The 21,446-nt window shown below is 45.3% G+C and overlaps 1 protein-coding gene across 1 annotated transcript in view; it reads right to left on the reverse strand.

Annotated features, from left to right (window-relative positions):
* The window catches only part of LOC144133293 (uncharacterized), a 411,732-nt gene extending 404,584 nt beyond the window's left edge, over positions 1 to 7,148 (reverse strand). The window contains exons 1-4 of the mRNA XM_077666273.1: positions 6,780 to 7,148; positions 5,552 to 5,709; positions 4,561 to 4,666; positions 696 to 779 (exon numbers count right to left, since the gene is read on the reverse strand). Coding sequence (XP_077522399.1) covers positions 696 to 779; positions 4,561 to 4,666; positions 5,552 to 5,709 — 348 coding nt within the window. The 5' untranslated portion in view covers positions 6,780 to 7,148. The remainder of the gene's footprint in view (positions 1 to 695; positions 780 to 4,560; positions 4,667 to 5,551; positions 5,710 to 6,779) is intronic.
* Positions 7,149 to 21,446: the final 14,298 nt, after the last annotated feature.

The raw sequence follows: 21,446 nt of genomic DNA on the forward strand, positions 1-21,446 counted from the left end.
CCGTCGACACGTCTCGCGACGATATTAGTTCAATAGTAGTATTAGTTGATGAGCCCAGCCACGGTGGCGATGTGGTTATGGTGCTCGGCTGCTGACCCGAAAGGCGCGGTTTCAAATCATGGCCGCGGCGGTCACATTTCTATGGAGGCGGAATGCTAGAGGCCCGTGTACTGTGCGATGTCATTGCACGTTAAAGAACCCCAGGTGGTCGAAATTTCCGAAGCCCTTCACTACGGCGTCCCTCATAGCCTGAGTCGCTCTGGGGCGTTAAACTCTCATAAACCAAACCAGTAGTAGTTAATGAAGGCTACGACGTGCAACGCACAGTGCGAGAGTGTGTTGCAGTTTAACACGAGGCGTGATCGACTGCGGCGATACCATAGTGCTGTTTTACAACATGGTGCATAGTGCTTCCGTGCACAGGCCTGTGAAGGTCATCTATTCGCGTCACCGCGGGCTTGAATCCCAGTCGCGGCAGCATTCATTTTACTTATTTTTTTTATTCAAGGTTAGGCTTCAGCGATGCAACGGCTTTTGCAGCTTTGGTAGTAAAGTTGAGCTTTCGCTATAAGAAATAACGGTATTATTTACCGTACGGTTTTCTGAGATGATGCAATTTATATGAGGCATGATGTGGTGTCTAATACTGACCGGTGATGAAATCCGAATATCGAAGAAAATTCGCGCAAACTTACCACGGCGAGGCGGGCCTGAACGATTTCCTCCCGAATCTGAGTCATGAGGCTTAGACATGTTTTCTTCAGCTCCCACAACCGCGTCTGTAAGGAAGATAAAAGGGTGTCATATCAGGATCGCGATTTATGGCTACCAGCTCCAGATGGCCGCGTCTGTAAAGCCATAAAAACTGCAGAGTGACAAAGACCTTGGGCGGAACAGCAGTGGGTACTGCCTGAAAAACACTGCCTACACGTTTTTACTTGTCACGTTTGGTATTTCTTAGTTCTCTAAAGAACAATTAAGACCAGCAACAATGCTCGTACTTTCTTGTTAAGCAGAGCCTGAGAAAAACTGCGTTATGTGAGTTGCTCAAAGACAGGGTTATAATCTGAGTATAATTACAAGAAGAGGGGCGACTTCGTAGAGCCAACTCTCGGAAAGTGGGAAGTACAGAACTATGCAGGTGTAGGTACGATAAATTTACACATTCAATACATTTCCTTGTTTTAAAAATAGAAGAAGCTGAAGTTTTCCACTTAGAGAAATTCTTGTTCGGGGAATTGTTAGAAAACTACTGCCACCTTCACCTCTCTGCCCTATGTTAGAAGCAAGGGCAACGAATGCTGCAGAAATATCCTCCGATAATTACATAATATTTTATTCCATAACTCGCAGCAAATATCACCTAAAATTTGCTCTCTTGAATGTTTGATTGTTTTATGCAACAAACGCAACAACGGTACGTCATACACACATTATATTAGAAACAAGAACCTAATTTGGTTTGCCTAATGCAAAGATGGCAATAGTTCAAGTAGCTACTAGTGACTACAAAGCAAACATTTTTATTATACACAAGCTGCAATGACAACCGTTAGCTCGCAAGTAAATGAACGCAAATGTCATAGTTGCATAGCAAACCTAAAACTGCGGTTCATCGAAGCACTTATTGGCATGTACGCACAGTCTCAGTCACAAAGCCTCACGCCACGTTCCGGCCTTCTCCTCTTTGTCCCCCTTTTTTGGTTCTCAGTATTTTCTTAGTACATCACACACGTGCCCACTATTAACAAAAAGGCAAACATCATATCCGGAAGGTGTGGGGTTCGATCACGAGTGCCCCTGGGCGCCGACCGGTGACAAAACAGGTGCCAGTTTCCCCCTGGCCTGGTGCTCTGCTCCTTTGGGGTGAAATGCTTGGAAGACATGTCCTTGACCACGCCTTGTGGAGCCGAAATATACTGTGCAATGGAGCTTTTTGGCCAAGCTGCCTTTGTGCCATTAAAATCTATCTTCGTCAGCAAAAAAAAAAGGCTAACACATACATAAAACACGCGCACAATCATTTCTCGGTTTCCTCAGAGGGTTGGCGCCGGGCTCGCCCAGGCTGTTTCTCGGCAGCAGGAAGCCCATTACCAATAAATAATGTGTACGCCAGTGAAAGCTTTTTCTTCCGGGCTTCCTGAGAAAAACGGCGTCCACGTTGAGCCAAAAAATAGGAGCGGAAACCTTGCGACAAACAGAGCAACACAAACTATACTACTCGCTTACAGACAGAAGGACACTCAAGTTTATTTTTTTTATTACTACAATAAAAAAAAGTGGTAGGGTTTTAACGTAGTCAAACCGAGTAGACATGCGAAATACCGTGTTTAGCCTTGTTGGCTCATGGTTTTGCTTTGCTGGGTCCTCGGCATGTCTGGCGACGATATTGGTTCGATAGTAGTGTTAGTTGATGAAGACGACGACGGTGCAATGCATAGCGTGATATTGTGTATATTAGTTCGATAGTAGTATTAGTTAAGAAGACGATGTTCATTGCACATCTCGAGAGTGTGTTGCGGTTTAACACGAGGCGTGATCTGTGGCGGCGATAGCATAGTTTGGTTTGGTTTATGGGGGTTTAACGTCCCAAAGCGACTCAGGCTATGAGGGACGCCGTAGGGAAGGTATCCGGAAATTTCGACCACCTGGGGTTCTTCAACGTGCTCTGACATCGCACAGTACACGGGCCTCTAGAATTTCGCCTCCATCGAAATGCGACCGCCGCGGCCGGGATCGAACCCGCGTCTTTCGGGCCAGCAGCCGAGCACCGTAACCACTCAGCCACCGCGGCAGCTTTTTTTTGGCGTCCGCGACAGGACTCATAGCATAGTGCTCTCGTGCAGGGGCCAGTGAAGCTGATCTCTTCACTCCACCGCGGATTCGATCCCCAGTCGCAGCAATGCTTATTTATTTATTGTTGGGCAAGGTCACCGTGAAGATCAAGCTTCACATAAACTCGGCGAGTCGGTTAGGCCTCGTGAACTAGAGCATTCGCAGTAAAATAAAATTTCTTCACAAAGACCTATGCACAAGGTCCTGATAGAGGTACTCGAAATAATAACAATTAGGTGATCAGATTTAGAATCCTCGATGCTACGCGCTGCGTTATTCATTTTTGCCAGGTGCCATTAAGTTGTGTAACAAACTTTCAAGCCTGTGCTTTTAGAAGCCAGTATGCACATCATTTCGCACATTCTTTAGACGCCCATTTTAGAGAGAGCGACGTGAAACTTTGGTGCGTCTATTTGTTATGCTTCTATTCTCGCGATTTCTCTCGCCTGTAAGGATTCCTCAACAGAAGTTTCAGAGTATAAATGAATGAATGAGTGAATGAACGAGTGAAATAACAAATATTTAGATAAATAAACAAATTTCATGCCTTTTGGTAGGGCACCCCCATCTGCATGTTGGGAAAGTTGACGCGTTGAACCAATGTGCTGCACGAGATCGACGCCGACTGGTCGTTTCTTGACTCTGTGGTCAACGCGCTGACGTCACATTTCGTCCTTTGTAAAGTACAACCTCTGCTTTCGCCCTTTACAAACCTAATTTGAAGCTAAACAAAAAATAAAATACGCCAATCGGTTTAGGGCCCTCCATTAAAACTCGGAACAAAAATTTAGGGGCGATAAACATTTTCCTTTTGCTCCCTAATCTATTCGTTGATTCTATTCCAATTGCGATTGCACTGTCTCTTACTCATTAATCAGTTACAGTTCTGACTATATTCGAATTCTGATTATAATTGTATTCCGGTTATGATTTTATTCCTGATCTGTTCTATTCCAATTTAAGGCTATTCTTATTCCATTTTTATTCGTAATTGCTTCTTCGATTGATTTTTGCTTAGTCATTCTCGATCGGGCCTCTCTCTCCTCTCCCCTAAATGTAGAGAGGGGGATTTCCTTCTCTCCACCTGTCGCCTGCTACGGTTGGCAGTTGCAGGCTTCACACAGACGCCCAGGCCGGACAGTTTTCGCCTTTATGGCCCTCCTAATGCTATAGCGTTAATTATTTCGGTACTAGAAAAACCTCTGCACTTGCAAGTGTGTTGCCAAAATTTGCAGTTCAGTCCGCTTAAGGGCGGAAATGAGAAAGCCTTCCTTCCTCTGTCCTATCTTTGTCCCTCCATTTTTAATTTTTATGTGTTTTTATTTTTAAGTATTTTTATCTTTAACTTTATTCGTTTCTTTGTGTTCTTTTATTTTCCTTTATTATTATTTTTGCTTCTTTCTTTTATTCTTAGTCTTCTAATTTATTTTTCATTTTTACTACTAATTTTCATTTCTACATCTTTATTTTTACTTCTAATTTCTTGGCTTTTATTTAATTTCATATACGTTGCTTAATAACCGTCAATCAACTTTTGCAATCAATTAACAAACTTTTACATTTTATTTCATTTACCAGTACAACTTGTGATCGACAGTTCGTGCGGACAACTTTCATCCACAAAATTTCGTCGACAACTTCCGTCTACAGCTTCCGTTCAAACCACTCACGAGCCAAGAAACGCTTGCGCATTAAAAACATTGCAGAACAGTGCGCGCTGCATACCTGACATGCTCTGCACCAAGGCTCCCGCTGTGGAGTGCCCTTCCCTCGTTGACGTCCCTCCGCCCAGTACTCTGGTGGAGGGACACTGGCACCGATGTCCGGCAACCTGCAATAGAGCGATGCTTTACAACACAAGTGTGCAGCTGCCCCTGAGACGCACTTATTTTCTAAGCTCGACTGGGTTGAATTACAATATGCCTATTACTAGACTTAGTGAAAGATCCCACTTTAGCGCAGCTAAGACAGAGTAAAAAAATGGGGTAGGGGAGGATGGGTTCCCTTCCTCCACCTTTTTTGCGTGGCATCGTGACTACTGGTATCGTTCTGGGATCTTTTTTCCGTGCGGCCTAGTACCGCACGTCTCAGCTGCAATGTGTAAGCGCTGTACTCGTTAATGTATGATCACACAGTTGTACAAACCGCCATCATAAACATATCTTCCGACTTGCTCAATGAATCACGGCTTTGCCTACATGTTCACCTCCGTCATTACTGAAAATCATGGCTGTTTCGGTGATTCGGCTAGAACCTGAGAAAGGCACACCTTTCGAATAATTGCTTTCCCTGGAGTGACGACATTTTCTGTGAAATAAATGTACTCCTTAAACCGTGCACTCTAGTTATTGATCACCTGACAGGCGTTTCCGGTCACACTTCCGGTGATCCCGTAGGAACTAATACCCCTACCTGCTTTCGAGGTGAAACAGAGTAGTTCAACATTTATTATTTTTTATTTAACAATACTGTAGGCCTTTGCACAGGCCCAAACAGGAAGTGGATTGTAAGATATACACACGAGCATGGGAAAAGCAGGAAAAAACAAAAAAAAACAAAAAATAGAGCAAAAAAAAACTGCCATACAACAGAAACTACCATACATGGTAGAAAGCTGGGCTAGTTGGAGGCTGTTCAAGCTTGCGCCTACAAAGTTCGTCATTAAACCGAGTAGCCTGCGGCTTAGAAACGCAATAAAGGTACAGTGGCGCCCCACCTTGTAGGGCCTCGCCGGATCGAGGCGTAGCAGGGTCGCTTCACTGGAGGCGGGCCATGCGGTGTCGTTCCCCAGGGGCAGATGGCGCTCTCTTCGCAATGTGGCCGCCAAGGGAAGTCGGGACGCGGCGGAGGGATGGGTGTCAGAGAGTGCGCCATCTGCAGTGAGATGAAAAAGTCAAAAAGGACCTTTCGACTGCGGCAGCAGCACAGCAAGAAAAACGCGCCGACTTAGGATGTGGGTGTCGACATTCATCTAGTTCATCTCAGAGCATTAATTATAGAAAATGACTTGGAGACTTCTTAACTACATTCCTAAGCAGCAGCGTTTGGGCTAGTTGGTTAGCCATGTTTAGATCATGAAAGCGCTCAAGAACACAGGGACAGTCTGTGACTGTGACAGTCAGGGATAGTGCATCCATCTCTTTCGGTGCCCCTGTCTTCTTGAGTGATTTCAGGATGTAAGCACATTCCTGAAGAAGAAAATGCGGTAGCATTAGGAAGTTGTCCCCCCCCCCCCCAAATATTCTAAATGCACCATTAAAATTTTCCAATTAGGCCCACCTCAGAAAATGAATTATGTCAGATTAGCGGGGAATATTATGTGGATTGTGGTTAGATTTAGGCGGAAGAGTGGGTCGGGTAAGTATAATCTCATATGATAACCCGATGGAGGGTACTTGAACATTTTAGTCCTCAGATTTTCAAATTCGTGTGATGATGGTGACGCGACGAGCCTCTCGAACAATCAGCAAATTTTGTTCGAGAGGCTCGTTACGAAGCTAATGACCTCCAGGTGGCGTCCCCGGAGGAGGAATTGGGCAGGCGCACGTAAGGCCGATCGGGAGCATATAAATGTTCCCACACAGAGCACCTCAGAGAAGAAATTCAATAGGCAGTCACTTGGATGGCGCTGGGGAGCTTATGATAAAGTTCACGTGGCCTGAACCTACTTGTCTGGTAGCAAACGAAGATGCAATTAATAGCAAGTTCAAGTGGTCAGAAGTCTGCAGCGTATCATGATAGACATGGGGAGAGTAAGGAGCTGGTCGCGAAATTCACGCACAGCTGGCATGGTCGTCACATCTGTGGGCGCCGGTGAGGCGCGTATTTTCTTTTCGTCTTCCCCTTTCACAACTTTCTTTCAATTCCGTTCTATTCGCGAGTAGCCAGCGCATCATCTGCTACGGTGCGCAGGACTGCCCGCATGTCGAAGTAAGAGGACTTACCGCGGGGGCGTCATAAGAAGCCGTATTCTGCTTTCCACTTGTCTCTCGCACTGATACACAAAGGCTGTCAGCAGCCAAGCCTACGAAGGCCAGATCTTCGTCCGCATTCGTATCCCGCTGTCCCGCTGGGGGGGAGGGGGGGGGGGGGATTCCTATAACAGCATCGTCTAACTTGTGGTCCCGCCTGGGATAATCCTGTTGGTTTTCAAATGCAGGCCTTACACCCTTGAAATATCTTCTTGAGAACGCCCCTATAAACGTGGTTTCCCGATCCACACCCGCTCAATTTCATGTACTCGAGACTTCACGACGGGCTCGAATCTTCACGCTCAAACTGCTTGTTCTGCAATTCTGCGCTCAAAATAGACTGAAGTCGCGGCGCTCAGATATCGGACCGGAATCCAGCAGATACGGGCCAACGGTCAAGAATTTCTATTTCTGCAAAATCATCACGAAACATAACCGCACTCTCTTGAAGGGTGAATCACGCCTGCAAGAGCGCCCTTAATGGCTCAAGTGCTGGTGTGAACAAACGCTTCATTTCTGCAGCCGCGCCGACGGTGGCATGATAAGGCACTAAACTATCGACGAAAGGCGCAAGACGTCTGGAGCTGCCTAACATTTGCGGATTACTGGGAGAAAATTATTGCTTCCGCTCCTGTGTTCATGCCATCTGTGGTGTTTCGCGTATTGGCCATATGGAACACTAGGCTTCTTGCAGTGTTTAGGCGATTTACGCTATAGCGTATACAGCTCGTTCAGTCGAAAAGCCGTCGGCGTAGTCGGCACCGCGTGTCGGAAAAAATCGGGGGGCTGCGTAAAAAATTAAGCATCGTAGTAATTTTGTGGTTCTAATTATTGATGATTGATTCGTGTGTGATTTACGATGCCGAGTTAATGAAATGATTGTAAATAATTTATTACGCAAAAAATGAAAATGAAATGCAAAAATTAGAAAAACGGGGTTCACAGGTGTCAAAATGCTCAAATTGAAAAGTCAATGTTTGATGATGCTAATTAAAAAATGTAGAGTGTGTAATTGATCAGTGAATTAATTGAAACAATACAAAAAATGAAAAACACGTTAAAAGATGTCAAACTGCTCAGAATACAACTAGAAAGCCTAAACCCCATCGCTAGCGCGTCATACGCGTAAGGCGGAGGTTGTGTGTCCTGTCCTATTTCTTGTTTTCGTTTGTATGTTTCAAGTTTGAAAACGAAGACAGTTTCTCAATTGTAGTAAACAGAGGTACATTTTCATGCATTTTGCATGTGCTTCTCAGGCGAAAAAACAGAAGGCGAGAATTCATCTCATCCTGACCGCAATGCGACGGTCATTTCAGAATCCTTCACCACGAAGAGAAAGCACTGCTGCTCACTTGGCAGGCACTAGCAGAGGTTCGGAGAGGATATTCGAGCTATACAAGAAGCATCTACGGGGGTCGCAAATTCATTTGATCGATGTAAAGCAGGCGACGGTTTCTTATGGCGCCTCCGTGGTAATGGCTCTTACCTGGGCAGGCAGGCAGTGCTGCGCACCATGGCAGACGACGCGCTGACAGCTCCCCCAAATCGCTAACCCCGCTCCTAGCGCTATCTGCGAGAGCTTCCGAGAGTTTCCCTCGCGAGTTTCGAAAACCGTCTGCAGGTGGCGCAGCGCGCAGTGCAAAATTAGAGAGTTTTAGCACCTTCAGTCGCGCGTAGGTCCGCTATATTGCTCTCCCTAGCATTATGAGTGAAAGCCGCAACTTTTGCATGCAGGTGGCGGACTTGATGCTGTGATTAGAGCGAGTGCAGGCTCAATCCGCTTGATTCTGCCTGCCGAACTTGCTTTATTACGGTTGAATTGAATGACACAGCTTGCTAGTAATGAGTCTGCTGCACCCAGGCTTATCTCAGAGACGAATGAGAACAAAATACTCGCCATGCTGTGGATGGGTAGCGCCATTTGTTGTCAGATATCAAAAACGTTTTCTTTTTAACAAGCGGCGAACATTTGCGACAAAATTGCATGTCGTTGATAAGAAAATATCGTTTTCAGTTAGCATGTGCAGTCGGACAAAATAAAATGCAGCAAAGCACGAGAACAGCAGGTGTACGCATGGACTGTCAGCAGCGGTCTATTCCTAAACGAAGTAAAGGAGTTGGCTTCTCTGCAATGCAGGGATGCTTTTTAACCGCGTGATCGCCTTTACCCAACAGAGGCGCGAGCGGCGCAAGGAAGAGAAATGCGCAACTCTAGGCACCTATACAGTAACCATACGCAGAAGATCAGAGGACACTGTGGCCGGGAAGTGCGAAACGGGGAAAAGTGTCATGTTAATGTTTCGTATGTTTTCTTGATATTTATTAGCATTTGTCTTGCTGAGATGCCTGTTTCATTATTCATGAAATTTGTGTCTTTAATAAAATTTGTTTTTCATATTATATGGGGCTATCTTTTTTGCGCAGCAACGTATTTGAATTGTTCAGAATTGTTCAGAATTGCACTGCTTTGTAGCGTTTACCTGGGCCTCGTTAAGCTGTTTTATTTCAACTTTTAGCCTGGGTAACCCACCAGAATGTCTGGTAAATAAAATTCAATGTCAAAAAAATACTCAAAATCACTGTCCTTCTTTTTAGACCATATGAGACGGCCTTGTGACAAGGTAGTATACATGTAAGCATAATATAATAATTGGTTTTTGGGGAAAGGAAATGGCGCAGTATCTGCCTCATATATCGTTGGACACCTGAACCGCGCCGTAAGGGATGGGATAAAGGAGGGAATGAAAGAAGAAAGGAAGAAGAGGTGCCGTAGTGGAGGGCTCCGGAATAATTTCGACCACCTGGGGATCTTTAACGTGCACTGACATCGCACAGCACACGGGCGCTTTAGCGTTTTTCCTCCATAAAAACGCAGTCGCCGCGGTCGGGTTCGAACCCGGGAACTCCGGATAAGCACAGAGACGACATATCTATTACCTGCGCAAGCAGTGTAGATAACGTTAATTATATTTTTACATACTACAGAAGTATGCATTCAGATACCGAAGAAGTCATTGTCAGCCTTCCTGAAGCTCCAGGGTTTAGGCATAGTGAAACCAAAATTAACACATCAGCGAAATAGAGAGGAGCAAGAGAACGCTAGAGTACTGGGAGCGTAGAAGCCGAACAGAAAAATTGCTCAGGCCGTGCCAGAAATCAGAATGGAATAGCTATATACCTATAGTTCCTCGCTATAGTTGCTGTTTGAAACGTTCTTATATAATGTTTATCAAAGTGTGCGCTTGTCTTCTATTTACAGTTTACATTTATTGTTTGCATGACATTGGTATTTTTTTAAGGTTTTATTGCACGAGATGTAATCCAGAACCCCCCCCCCCCCCCCACCCCCCCTTCACTCCAATCAACATTGAATGCGTGTGCTGCAGGATTATATTTTAAATAAAGAAATTTTGCATGCATTTTTAAATTATTTGTATAGGACACTTCATTACGGGTACTGGGGCCAGATGATAGTTTGTCTAATAACCTTGTTTCCGGGGGTAAGTTCGTCCTTCTTATCTTGGTTAAAGGCGACAATACGGGACAAAGCTCGAAGAAGACGGGAAGGAAGGCGGATTGTTTCTCTACCCGTAGTGGCACCTTTAGCCAAAATGAACTCTATAAGCATGTAGGACCACAGCAAGTTATCTTCGTTATCTTTTTATTTTGTTTACACACATTACTGGCTCTAGTCTAGGCCCAAGTAAGATCGAGGGACAACACAGGAAAGATTCGAGCATTATCACAGTCAGAAATATTTTCTCGTCCTGCTATTAGTGTACACTCTCCCTTCGATTCAGAGCTTGAACTCAAAGAGCGCATGCATGCACTAGCTAAGCGCATGCACCCTCTGAAAGCATGGATAGCACCGCGCCAAGTGTCTGACGATCCTAGACCATGCACGTGCTCTCTTCGCGAACTCTTCACACACCACGTCGGTGTCAGGTTCGCCTCCGATGGCGCGAGCCAGGCAGCGCCAGAACGGTGAGGTATTTAAAGTTCTTTTTCTGAAAAGCGCATGTTGTTCCAGTGGAAAAATAAATCACTTGGAACGCCGCACAGTTGAAACCAAGCTACTTGCTAATACACCAAAATAAATGCAAAGCGCGTCTTTCGGAGCATTACTGTCGCAACATAGTGAGAATTCTTCAAGGGAAGATACAGATCACAGAAAGTGTATGTGGAAGGCAGCAAAATTTTCTGTCTACTCTACACCCTCTCAATGCGGGGGATAGAGCTAGACAATCAAAGTATACGGATAATCATCATCATCATCATTAGCAGCCTGACTACACCCACTGCAAGGCAAAGGCCTCTCCCATGTCTCTCCAATTTACCTTGTCCTTTTTTGCCAGCTACGGCCACCGTATGCCCCCAAACTTCCTAATCTCATCTGCCCACCTAACCTTCTGCCGCCCCCTGCTACGCTTGCCATCTCTCGGAATCCAGTCCGTTACCCTTAAGGACCAGCGGTTATCAATATACTTATGCGAAGTATACTGGCAGTGATATACATATGTGTGCGTATCATCACATTCGAAAACACGTATATGACCAATTTTAATGCGACAGCGTGAAAGCTGTCGCAACGAAACGATGCCGATGTCCGAGAATAAATTCGCTGATTGGTCGAGAGAGCTCATGGGATCATGTGACGTCATCACACCCGCTCTAATGGGCCACTCTGATTGGCCAAGGGAGGTTCCTTGACCTTGTGACGTTATCACAATATGCCCACCATGGAAGGTAGCAATATGGCCACTGGATTGGAAACAACCTGCCCACCGTCGCACGTGGGAATTAAATTAATGATTGGCCGAGAGAGGTCATGCGACCTTGTGATATCATCACAACCTTGCCACCGGGTTGTCAGCTACCTAGTTTCTGGACAGCAACCAACATAGACAATCGAAATCAAAAGTCAGAAAAAAAATGTGGTATCTACAAATGTCGGCACCAACACAGCTTGGCGGATAGCTGCTACTGTAACTAGCAGTCCTAATATGGCGGTTAATGAAGTGACAGTTGCAAAGAAACTGACGTATACACACATAGAAGCTTCAACAGAAACTGCGACAAATGTGAAATGTGCTATCGCATTAGTCCGCATAGTGTTGTTTACGATCTCTATCTATACCCAAATCTTAAAAGCGCATCGCGCATAGCAATAAAGTTGAGGTTGTTAATGCGCCTCTCATGGCCAAAACCAGTCTCGCAGAGTGTAGCGCAGGGCAATGCGCCTAATGCAAGTAAGTGGCATGAGGCAGCTGCAACAGGCACTCTGAGATGGCTGGAATTGTTGAGGTTTCGACTCTTTCCTTCCAAGGCATTCCGTGTCACATTTTTTAGAACCTGGCGATAAATTCTGCATTTAAATCTTCTCTTTTTCTCTAATATTTGCATTTTCTATTCGGTTCAGATATTTTTCTGAGCGTATCGTTACGAATAATTCTCACTTGGAGAGGAAAAGTAAAAAAAAAAACAATGCCATAGAGTGGAGAGCATATGCGCTGCTGCCAACCCCTATGTGGAGCCAATATGCGCCCGCACAGCCGCTGCATCAACAGAAGCCGCAACTATGGACTGGCGCACATGGTCGACCAGCAAAGGATCCATTTTCTCCGTCCGGCGCAGCCCGCGTGTTGCTGCATGCCAGTGCTTATTTGCACGTGCCGGGCCCTCCTCACGTGTGCCAGCTTCGACCCTTGCTCCAAAAATAGGAACGCCTTGTTCAACCAGTCACCCCTCTCCCTCCGCTCGCTTCCTTTCCCCAACAAACGCAGCCACCCTCACTCCCCCTTCTGCCATGCGTTCACGCATGCAACCTTCGGACGACGAACCTGAGATCAAAACCCTTTAACTACGGACTTGCTGTTCGTGAAGGGCCGGAGCTGTTTGCCGGGTTAGTTATTAAAGAAACAAAACAAGAAGGGCACATTTGTGGGCGTGGGAAGCAAGCCATAAACAACAACAAATGCGACTGACAGAGCAAACTGTAGTAAACTATACCCTGTGCTCGTTTTCCGGGGCGTGCTTATACTCATCGAGCCTTGATTAAGGCACTGCTACTGCACATGGTGATCAGCTGGCTTTTGAAGCGAAAAGCTTCACTACGCTAGTCAACACCGCGCTTCGCGTGAGCCGGCTTATGTCGGAGCACGAGTGACGTCACGCACGGCGCAGTTTCTTCCTTTCTCTCGCTCCCTAGTCACTAGTGCGCATGCGCCACTGGTAGCACCGAGCCACAGCGCCGCGCCTTTATAATAATAATCATTAGTTTTTTGGGGAAAAGAAATAGCTCAGTATCTGTCTCATATATCGTTGGACACCTAAACCGCGCCGTAAGGGAAGGGATAAGGAAGGGAGTGAAAGAAGACAGGAAGAAGGAGGTGCCGTAGTAGAGGGCGCCGGAATAATTTCGACCACCTGGGGATCTTTAACGCGCACTGACATCGCACAGCACACGGGCGCCTTAGCGTTTTGCCTCCATAAAAACGCAGCCGCCGCGGTCGGGTTCGAACCCGGGAACTCCGGATCAGTAGTCGAGCGCCCTAACCACTGAGCCACCGCGGCGGGGCCCGCGCCTTTCCTCAAAATCCAACTTTCGATTTTCAGTTTTCTCTCTCCTCTTTCTCTCCCTCCTTTATCCCTTCCTTTACGGCACGGTTCGGGTGTCCACCGAGATATGTGAGACGGTTACTGTGCCATTTCCTTTCCTCAAAAGCCAAACAAAACAAGTGAGCGAACGGCGTTCATAGAGTTCATTGGCGTTGACAACTTTGCAAAGACCGTTCATTTTCAGGAAAGGAAAGGCGCACATCCGGCTGCGTGGGCCACTGGAGACCTCAATCTCGCTTTCGCTTGGTATATCCTGGATTAGCTCATTATTTTTTTGTAGCTCTGCCGAAATGGACAGAAAGCGTTAATGCGCACGCCCAGAAGACCAAATTAAGTAGAGTGAAGCCCTCGACGGCTGCTTTTTACTTAGGTTTTGAAGGTTGAAGACGTGATTTTTTCGCCTAAGAGAAGCGGAATTTTTTGTGCGTAGCTTAACTCGACGATTTTTTTTCTCGTTTTATACTTTTGTAAGTACGCGTTGAAACATAAGGCCTTACATAATTTCATTTATTCGCATTAACGAAAGTGAGAAGTTTACCACATATATTTGGGCCGATTTATTCGTTAGTCTAATTTATTCTGTCCCTTTGAGAGATGTAAAAATATTCTGCGCTGGCGAAGGATTTCTGCTGTGCGCTCTCCACGTTAAATTATGCAAGAACAAAAACTTCACCGAAGACTTGTTTGTATTTTTGTTGTTTCGTTGCAGCCTAGTTTAGCGAGCCCACTCGGGGCGTACATAAGATACAAAATGGATGCTACAAGTACAGCTTTCTCGGGCAAAAATTTTGAAAATTGAAAAATTGTAAGACAGTGTTATGAAAACATGGAAGGTAATGGTTCATTATTCCGATATATAGCAAAAATTTTTCCTTTAAAATGTTTCCAGGGATCTAATTGAACAGTTAAGACAGACATAGAAAACCAATGGGGAATGTTTAGACGATAGCAAAAACGTGAATAGAAAAAAAATACAAGACTGCCGTCAGGTGATCTGCGGATATATTGATTGTTATAGCGAAATCTCACATTATATTAAAAAGCTCCATTCATAAACGGTTTCCCGCTCAAAAAATGTTTTGTCCAGAATTGCCGAGTATGTTTCATTTCATGAGCAGGACAAGGTGCAGGGAGTTCGCACTGCAACCCGCCACGGTGGCTGAGTGGTTAGGGCGCTCGGCTTCTGAGGCGTTTCGATAGAGGCGAAAGGCAAGGCGCCTGTGTACTATGCGCTGTCAGTACAGATGAAAGAATCCAAAGTGGTTGAAATAAACCCGGAACCCTGCACTACGGTGTCCTTCGTAATACATGTCGCTTTAGGACGTTAAACACCATACAATACCATACCATACCATACCAGTTAACATGGAACCGCGAAGTCTGGATTCTACTTCCAGTTCTCAGTAGTGTAAATAATAATAATAATAATTGGTTTTTGGTGGAAAGGAAATGGCGCAGTATCTGTCTCATATATCGTTGGACACCTGAACCGCGCCGTAAGGGAAGGGATAAAGGAGGGAGTGAAAGAAGAGAGGAACAAATAGGTCCGTAGTGGAGGGCTCCGGAATAATTTCGACCACCTGGGGATCTTTAACGTGCACTGACATCGCACAGCACACGGGCGCCTTAGCGTTTTTCCTCCATAAAAACGCAGCCGCCGCGGTCGTAGTGTAAAATTCAAACACTGTTTTTTGAACCAAATACATTACATTAAAAATAACTTCTGCTTGCTTGGTCACGTTCGCCATGTTCCTTTCCGATGTACACCTTACAATGTCTCCGGCGGATGATGCCGATTAATTTGGTACGCTGTGGTTAATTACAAACAGGAGCTAAAAAGATGTGCTTATAAATTTTGCGCGTTATAGCAGACAGCTGTCCTTGTACTCAATAGCAATTTTCTTTTCAGTGTTCCGCTCCGCGAAGCTGGATTGGAACAAGTCAAAGGTTACACAAAAGTGAGTTGTTTGAAGACTTGGTTCACCTTAATGAAGTGGAACAGAAAAAAAAATTGGTGTTGGCTCCTGGTCACCATGGTAACTCGTGGTCCAATTGGCCCTATTTTCCATTTTTATCGGATACCTACGCACCCTGGAAGATACCTAGCTATTAATTCAGTTAACCCCGTCAATCTCAAGTGGTCAGTAGATGTATTTCTCATAAACTGAGCAAGATAAGTTAGCTGCAAAGACTTTATCCTGAACGACGAGATGACATGAACTGGAACTGACTTGCAAAGAAACGGCTATCCGCAATATTTTGTCCGGAACACGCAAAGACGATTGGTACCACAGTATCAGCCTGCTTGCAATGACAGCGTATGTAATCACACAAGGAATACAAAACTAGCTAGCCCCTGTCCCGTATTTAGCAGGAATCAGCGAGGCGCTTTGGCACATTTTACGCAAGCACGGGGCCAGCATCACGCATGTCTGAACGTGAAAGATACGGACTGACCTTGTTAACTCGAAGAACTAGCTCCACCGTTAAAGTTTTTCCTCCCTTTCTTTACAAAATTGCCTGCGCCGATTGTTCACAATTGTACATAGGCAATACATTAGACTTCACAAGACACTTGAGAAAAGACCAGAACAACGTAAAACCAAAAATTAAAGCGCAGGGGAAGAGGTTTTAGAATTTGACGAGTTTAAAGAAGTGGAATGTGTGAAACTTGCAGGCAAAGCATGCGAAGTATATTTGTGCTAGGATTTGAAATGGAGATGTAATCGCAGAATAAAGCCGCATCGGCGTTCAGGCTTCTCTGCAGTGCGCAGCGACGGGTAGAGGATGCAACGATGACGTCACGCAGGGCAGCGCTTCATTTCCAGCTAAGAAAATGTTGTTTCAAGGAAGTGAACCGACGCCGCCGAAGGTGAAGTCTACGAAGCATTGTTGGGTGGTATTGGAAAACGCACGCCAGCTTGTGGGCGATATCAGCAGACGTCTAAAGGTTCGGCAACAATGACGTCATCACGAGTTTCTCCTACGCAGTGAGGAGAAGCCTGACTAATATTGCAGTTTTAATCGGCGATTCTGTCACTATATTAAATGCTAGCGCAAAGTTACTTGGCATGCCTTACCTAGAAGCTTCATGGATTCGATTTCTTAAAGAACCTCAAATTCTCAAAAATCATTTCACCTTCCCTTTAACATCAAATGCAATCATCGAGCATGCGAAGAAAAGTGGCCACGAGATTAATTGGGACGAAGCGAAGATACTAATAACGAAAAAGAATGTACGAGACCGCCAATACATCGAGTCACTCATGATCCAGGGAACGCCTAACACACTTAGCAGGAACGATGTACCTTGTTTGCTGTCTAAGCCAAATAGCTAATAACGCGTCCAAGTGCTACAAAAACGGGGATACGCCCCCCAGTTGACTCATTGTGAACAATAGAACCTTAGCGGTCCCGAGACGTCATTTGTATTTTGACCATGTCCTTACAGAAATGGTCTATAGACAGTCTATACACTTCTTTTCGACTGTATTGCTTTCCTATCGATATTTCCCTTTGTCCATTCACAGTCAATAGACTGTCCATAAAGAAAAGTCTACTAAAATTGTATGGCCATAAATCTATAGATCGTCTATAGACAGTGTATAGAATTTGTATTGCCTATAGACTACTCTATAGGATTTGTCTATAGAAAGTCTATAGACTTCATAGACAGGGGTCTATGTACAGTCTACAGACTGGTTAAAAAAATTTTGTAAGAAAATCAGTGAGCAGTGAACCCCATCATCTACATCATCTCCACCAGAAGCACAAGGAACAAGGAAACAAGAACTAAGACGCTGCAAACTCATAAGCTGGAAGGTAAAGTTAGACCTGTGAAACGATGCTCAAATCGCAACACCCAGCGTCCCAGCATGCGCGAACTGATCTCAGCGGCGTTCCATTGAGTTGGCAACACTCACTCGCGTTCCATGAACTACCCGTCTATTGCCTCACTCAGTCTCAATCTAGATAAATGCAGTTGTCCCAAACGGGTCCCGGAGAGACCCCAGCGCGACGCTGAAGACCGCAGCGGGAAATGCGGTTATTCTAGGCTTTACTTCGCTGCTCGACAGTAGCTACACTTTGTGCTGTTTTGATTCAGAGCGTACGTCCAATTTATGGGTCAGACTGATTAAGCGGTCGACACTGGATAAGTTGCCCGCATTGAAGTCGATATCTGGCGGATGCAGCACTGGTGGAGACATTCTGCCTCGGTGCGTTCAAGCAAAAGAGTTGTGTCGTAATGGCAATGAGGCACTGAGCCTGTAACCTGACGTGGAGGTTTCACCGTCCATTTAACCGTGGTGAAGATACTTGCGCGTCTTGCCCACCAATAAGAGCCCCACATCCTAGGAGCAGAACGACCACAGTTTACTTGAACAAGACATAACTAGGTGTCTCTACTAACGGTGGTGCTCCACGTCATATCCCGTGGAGTGGACTAACGTCAATATGGTCAAGAAGTACTTTGGTTTGGGCTAGTTGGTGCATAGCTTTTTGATGATGTCAGGACGCCGCGAAAATAACAAGGACAAAATAGGCACACGAATACAACAGGAAAGGCGCCAACTTGAAACAGAGGCGCCAACTTGCAACTCTGTTGCAAGTTGGCGCCTGTCCTGTTGTGTTCGTGTGCCTCTTTTGTCCTTGTTATTTTCGCGCCGTCCTGACATCATCAAAAAGTCAATATGGTCCTCTTCGGAGGAAAGTTTATAGTGGCTCCTTGAATATTTTTTCATGGTGACTAAGCTTTTGGGAAATAGGCGAATCTGTCAGCACAAATGAGTCTTCCTATTTCGATCCCGTTTCGATTGGCATTTCACGCTCCTTCTAAGACAAAGGGTAGTCGCCATAAAGCCCCTGTAGATCTTTCCACTCATATTTACGTATGACTCCTGAACACTTATATTCCGCAAATCCCGTCACTGCTGGCTCCACTAAATCAAAGGTTGTGATGTAGTCTTTGTCGGCGCTCAGATTTCTGCTCATTTCTCTGTGACTTAACTTGTTACGCAAATAGGATCTATCGTCGAACATCTTTGATGCAAAGCTGCTTGTTCGCTGGGATAATTGAAGTCCACCGTTGTCCTGATTTATATATATATATATATATATATATATATATATATATATATATATATATATATATATATATATATATATATATATATATATATATATATATATATATATATATATATATATATATATATTTATGAAGGGGGCCAACAGTCACCGAAACCAAGGTGCATAGGGGAACGTTAATTTTTTTTTTAATGTGTTATGCTTATGAGTGGGATAATAATACTTAGATTAATAAATTGCTTAAAGAAAATTACTTATAAAGCAGCAGAAAAAACAACCATGCCGCCGGTGGGATCCGAACCCACGACCTCCGAATATCGCGTCCGGTGCTCTTACCAACTGAGCTACGGCGACGGCTGTCCAATCTGCTGCTGTCGTGGGTATTTATGTTTACTAGGTGTAAGCGAGCCTTGAGAGTGTTCACCAGCGCCACCCTCGACCATAGCGGCGGACGTAGCACGTCCTGTAATACCGCGAGCGTGACGTAGAACGTCAACTAACGGTGAGGGCGGAAACTGTGCGAGAGCCCTCTTATGCTACCTATGGCATCAAGACTGCCAGAACCGAGACCCTCGTTAAGCTATTAGCAGACAAGTTAAAGGAAATGAGGGGCCCGTTTGACAAATTTATGAAGGGGGCCAACGGTCACCGAAACCAAGGTGCATAGGGGAACGTTAATTTTTTTTTTTTAATGTGTTCTGCTTATGAGTGGGATAATAATACTTAGATTAATAAATTGCTTAAAGAAAATTACTTATAAAGCAGCAGAAAAAACAACCATGCCGCCGGTGGGATCCGAACCCACGACCTCCGAATATCGCGTCCGGTGCTCTTACCAACTGAGCTACGGCGACGGCTGTCCAATCTGCTGCTGTCGTGGGTATTTATGTTTACTAGGTGTAAGCGAGCCTTGAGAGTGTTCACCAGCGCCACCCTCGACCATAGCGGCGGACGTAGCACGTCCTGTAATACCGCGAGCGTGACGTAGAACGTCAACTAACGGCGAGGGCGGAAACTGTGCGAGAGCCCTCTTATGCTACCTATGGCATCAAGACTGCCAGAACCGAGACCCTCGTTAAGCTATTAGCAGACAAGTTAAAGGAAATGAGGGGCCCGTTTGAAAAATTTATGAAGGGGGCCAACAGTCACCGAAACCAAGGTGCATAGGGGAACGTTAATTTTTTTTTTTAATGTGTTATGCTTATGAGTGGGATAATAATACTTAGATTAATAAATTGCTTAAAGAAAATTACTTATAAATATATATATATATATATATATATATATATATATATATATATATATATATATATATATATATATATATATATATATATATATATATATATAAGCAGCAAAGGCAAATAAGTGAGGGGCTCGTTTGACAAACATATTAAGGAAGCCGACAGCCACCGAAACCAAGGTGCATAGGGGAATGTTTCTATTTTTTTAACATCTAGTGCCAATCAATTAGTTTTTAAAGAAAATTACTTATAAAGCAGCAGAAAAAACAACCATATACAGGAGGTCTCGATGGAGGCTAAACGCAAAGAAGCCCGTGTGCTGTGCGATATAATATAATTGGTTTTTGGGGAAAGGAAATGGCGCAGTATCTGTCTCATATATCGTTGGACACCTGAACCGCGCCGTAAGGGAAGGGATAAAGGATGGAGTGAAAGAATAAAGGAAGAAGGAGGTGCCGTAGTGGAGGGCTCCGGAATAATTTCGACCATCTGGGGGTCTTTAACGTGCACTGACATCGCACAACACACGGGCGCCTTAGCGTTTTTCCTCCATAAAAACGCAGCCGCCGCGGTCGGGTTCGAACCCGGGAACTCCGGATCAGTAGTCGAGCGCCCTAACCACTGAGCCATCGCAGCGGGGTCAGTGCACGTTAAAGATCCCCAGGTGGTCGAAATTATTCCGGAGCCCTCCACTGCGGCACCACTTACTTCCTTCCTTTTTTTCACTCCCTCTTTTATCCCTTTCCTTGCGGCGCTGTTCAGGTTTCAGCCGCGATGTCAGACCGATACTGCGCCATTTCTTTTCCCCAAAAAGTCATTCAAAGGCTACAGCGGCAATTTGTGTGTGATCTGTGGCAGTTCATTGACAGTGGCAGTTACATGCGACGTCACAACTGTGTTAGGCATTTCGGGAACCAGCTGGCGTTGATCCCTCGTCTTACCCTGAGAGTGAGTGCCAGTAGTTTTTTATATGACTTGCTAAAGGCACACCTCGTTACAAGAAACGTCTTACGAGAGACATCCGCTAGCTGGCACCGGTGCAACCTGCACCCAGTAACCCACCCAGTACACAGATGCCTTGTCCTTTCGCCCAGATCCCTCAAAATGTGACTTCTACTGCTAACAACGAAGCTTGCAGTTTCGAGATCAGCTGCGAAAAATCACTGACGCCGAGGCGAAACGAAAGTAGGCACGCAATCTTTACATCTGATATTAATTGGTTTGAAGAAAGTTTGTCCATTAGTCACACGGGTTAAGCACTGCCCGTCTATTTCCAGCAGGAGCGCCTTTCGGAGAATTTGGCAACCGTTTTGCGAATGAGCGAACAGGGCAGCCCTTGTCCTTGGTTGAATACACCAGTCTACAACATGCGCTTGTTCACGTCAGAGACGCCAGTAGGTCTCGACTCTCTCTCGTTTCTCCCGATGGGGGGCGCTCGCCCGCGTCCCGTCACGAAGCGGTGCCGAGGCCGCCTTGCAAACGTCAACCGATGTTTGGAGAAGGCCGTGTGGTGTAGACTTACGGTATCGCCGCTCCCATAAAGATGTCATTGTTACTGCTTGCCCACTTAGCTGGCAACCCCGGCGCCCCGTGGCCGACGTCGGGACTTGTGTCACCGCTCTTTTTTTTCTTTCTTTCGTTTCTGTCCAATTCCGTTCTTAACTTTCGGTGCTTGTTTGTGCCTGTCTGC

The sequence above is a fragment of the Amblyomma americanum genome, chromosome 5 (genome assembly GCF_052857255.1).
Source record: "Amblyomma americanum isolate KBUSLIRL-KWMA chromosome 5, ASM5285725v1, whole genome shotgun sequence".
Taxonomy (NCBI): Eukaryota; Metazoa; Arthropoda; class Arachnida; order Ixodida; family Ixodidae; genus Amblyomma; species Amblyomma americanum.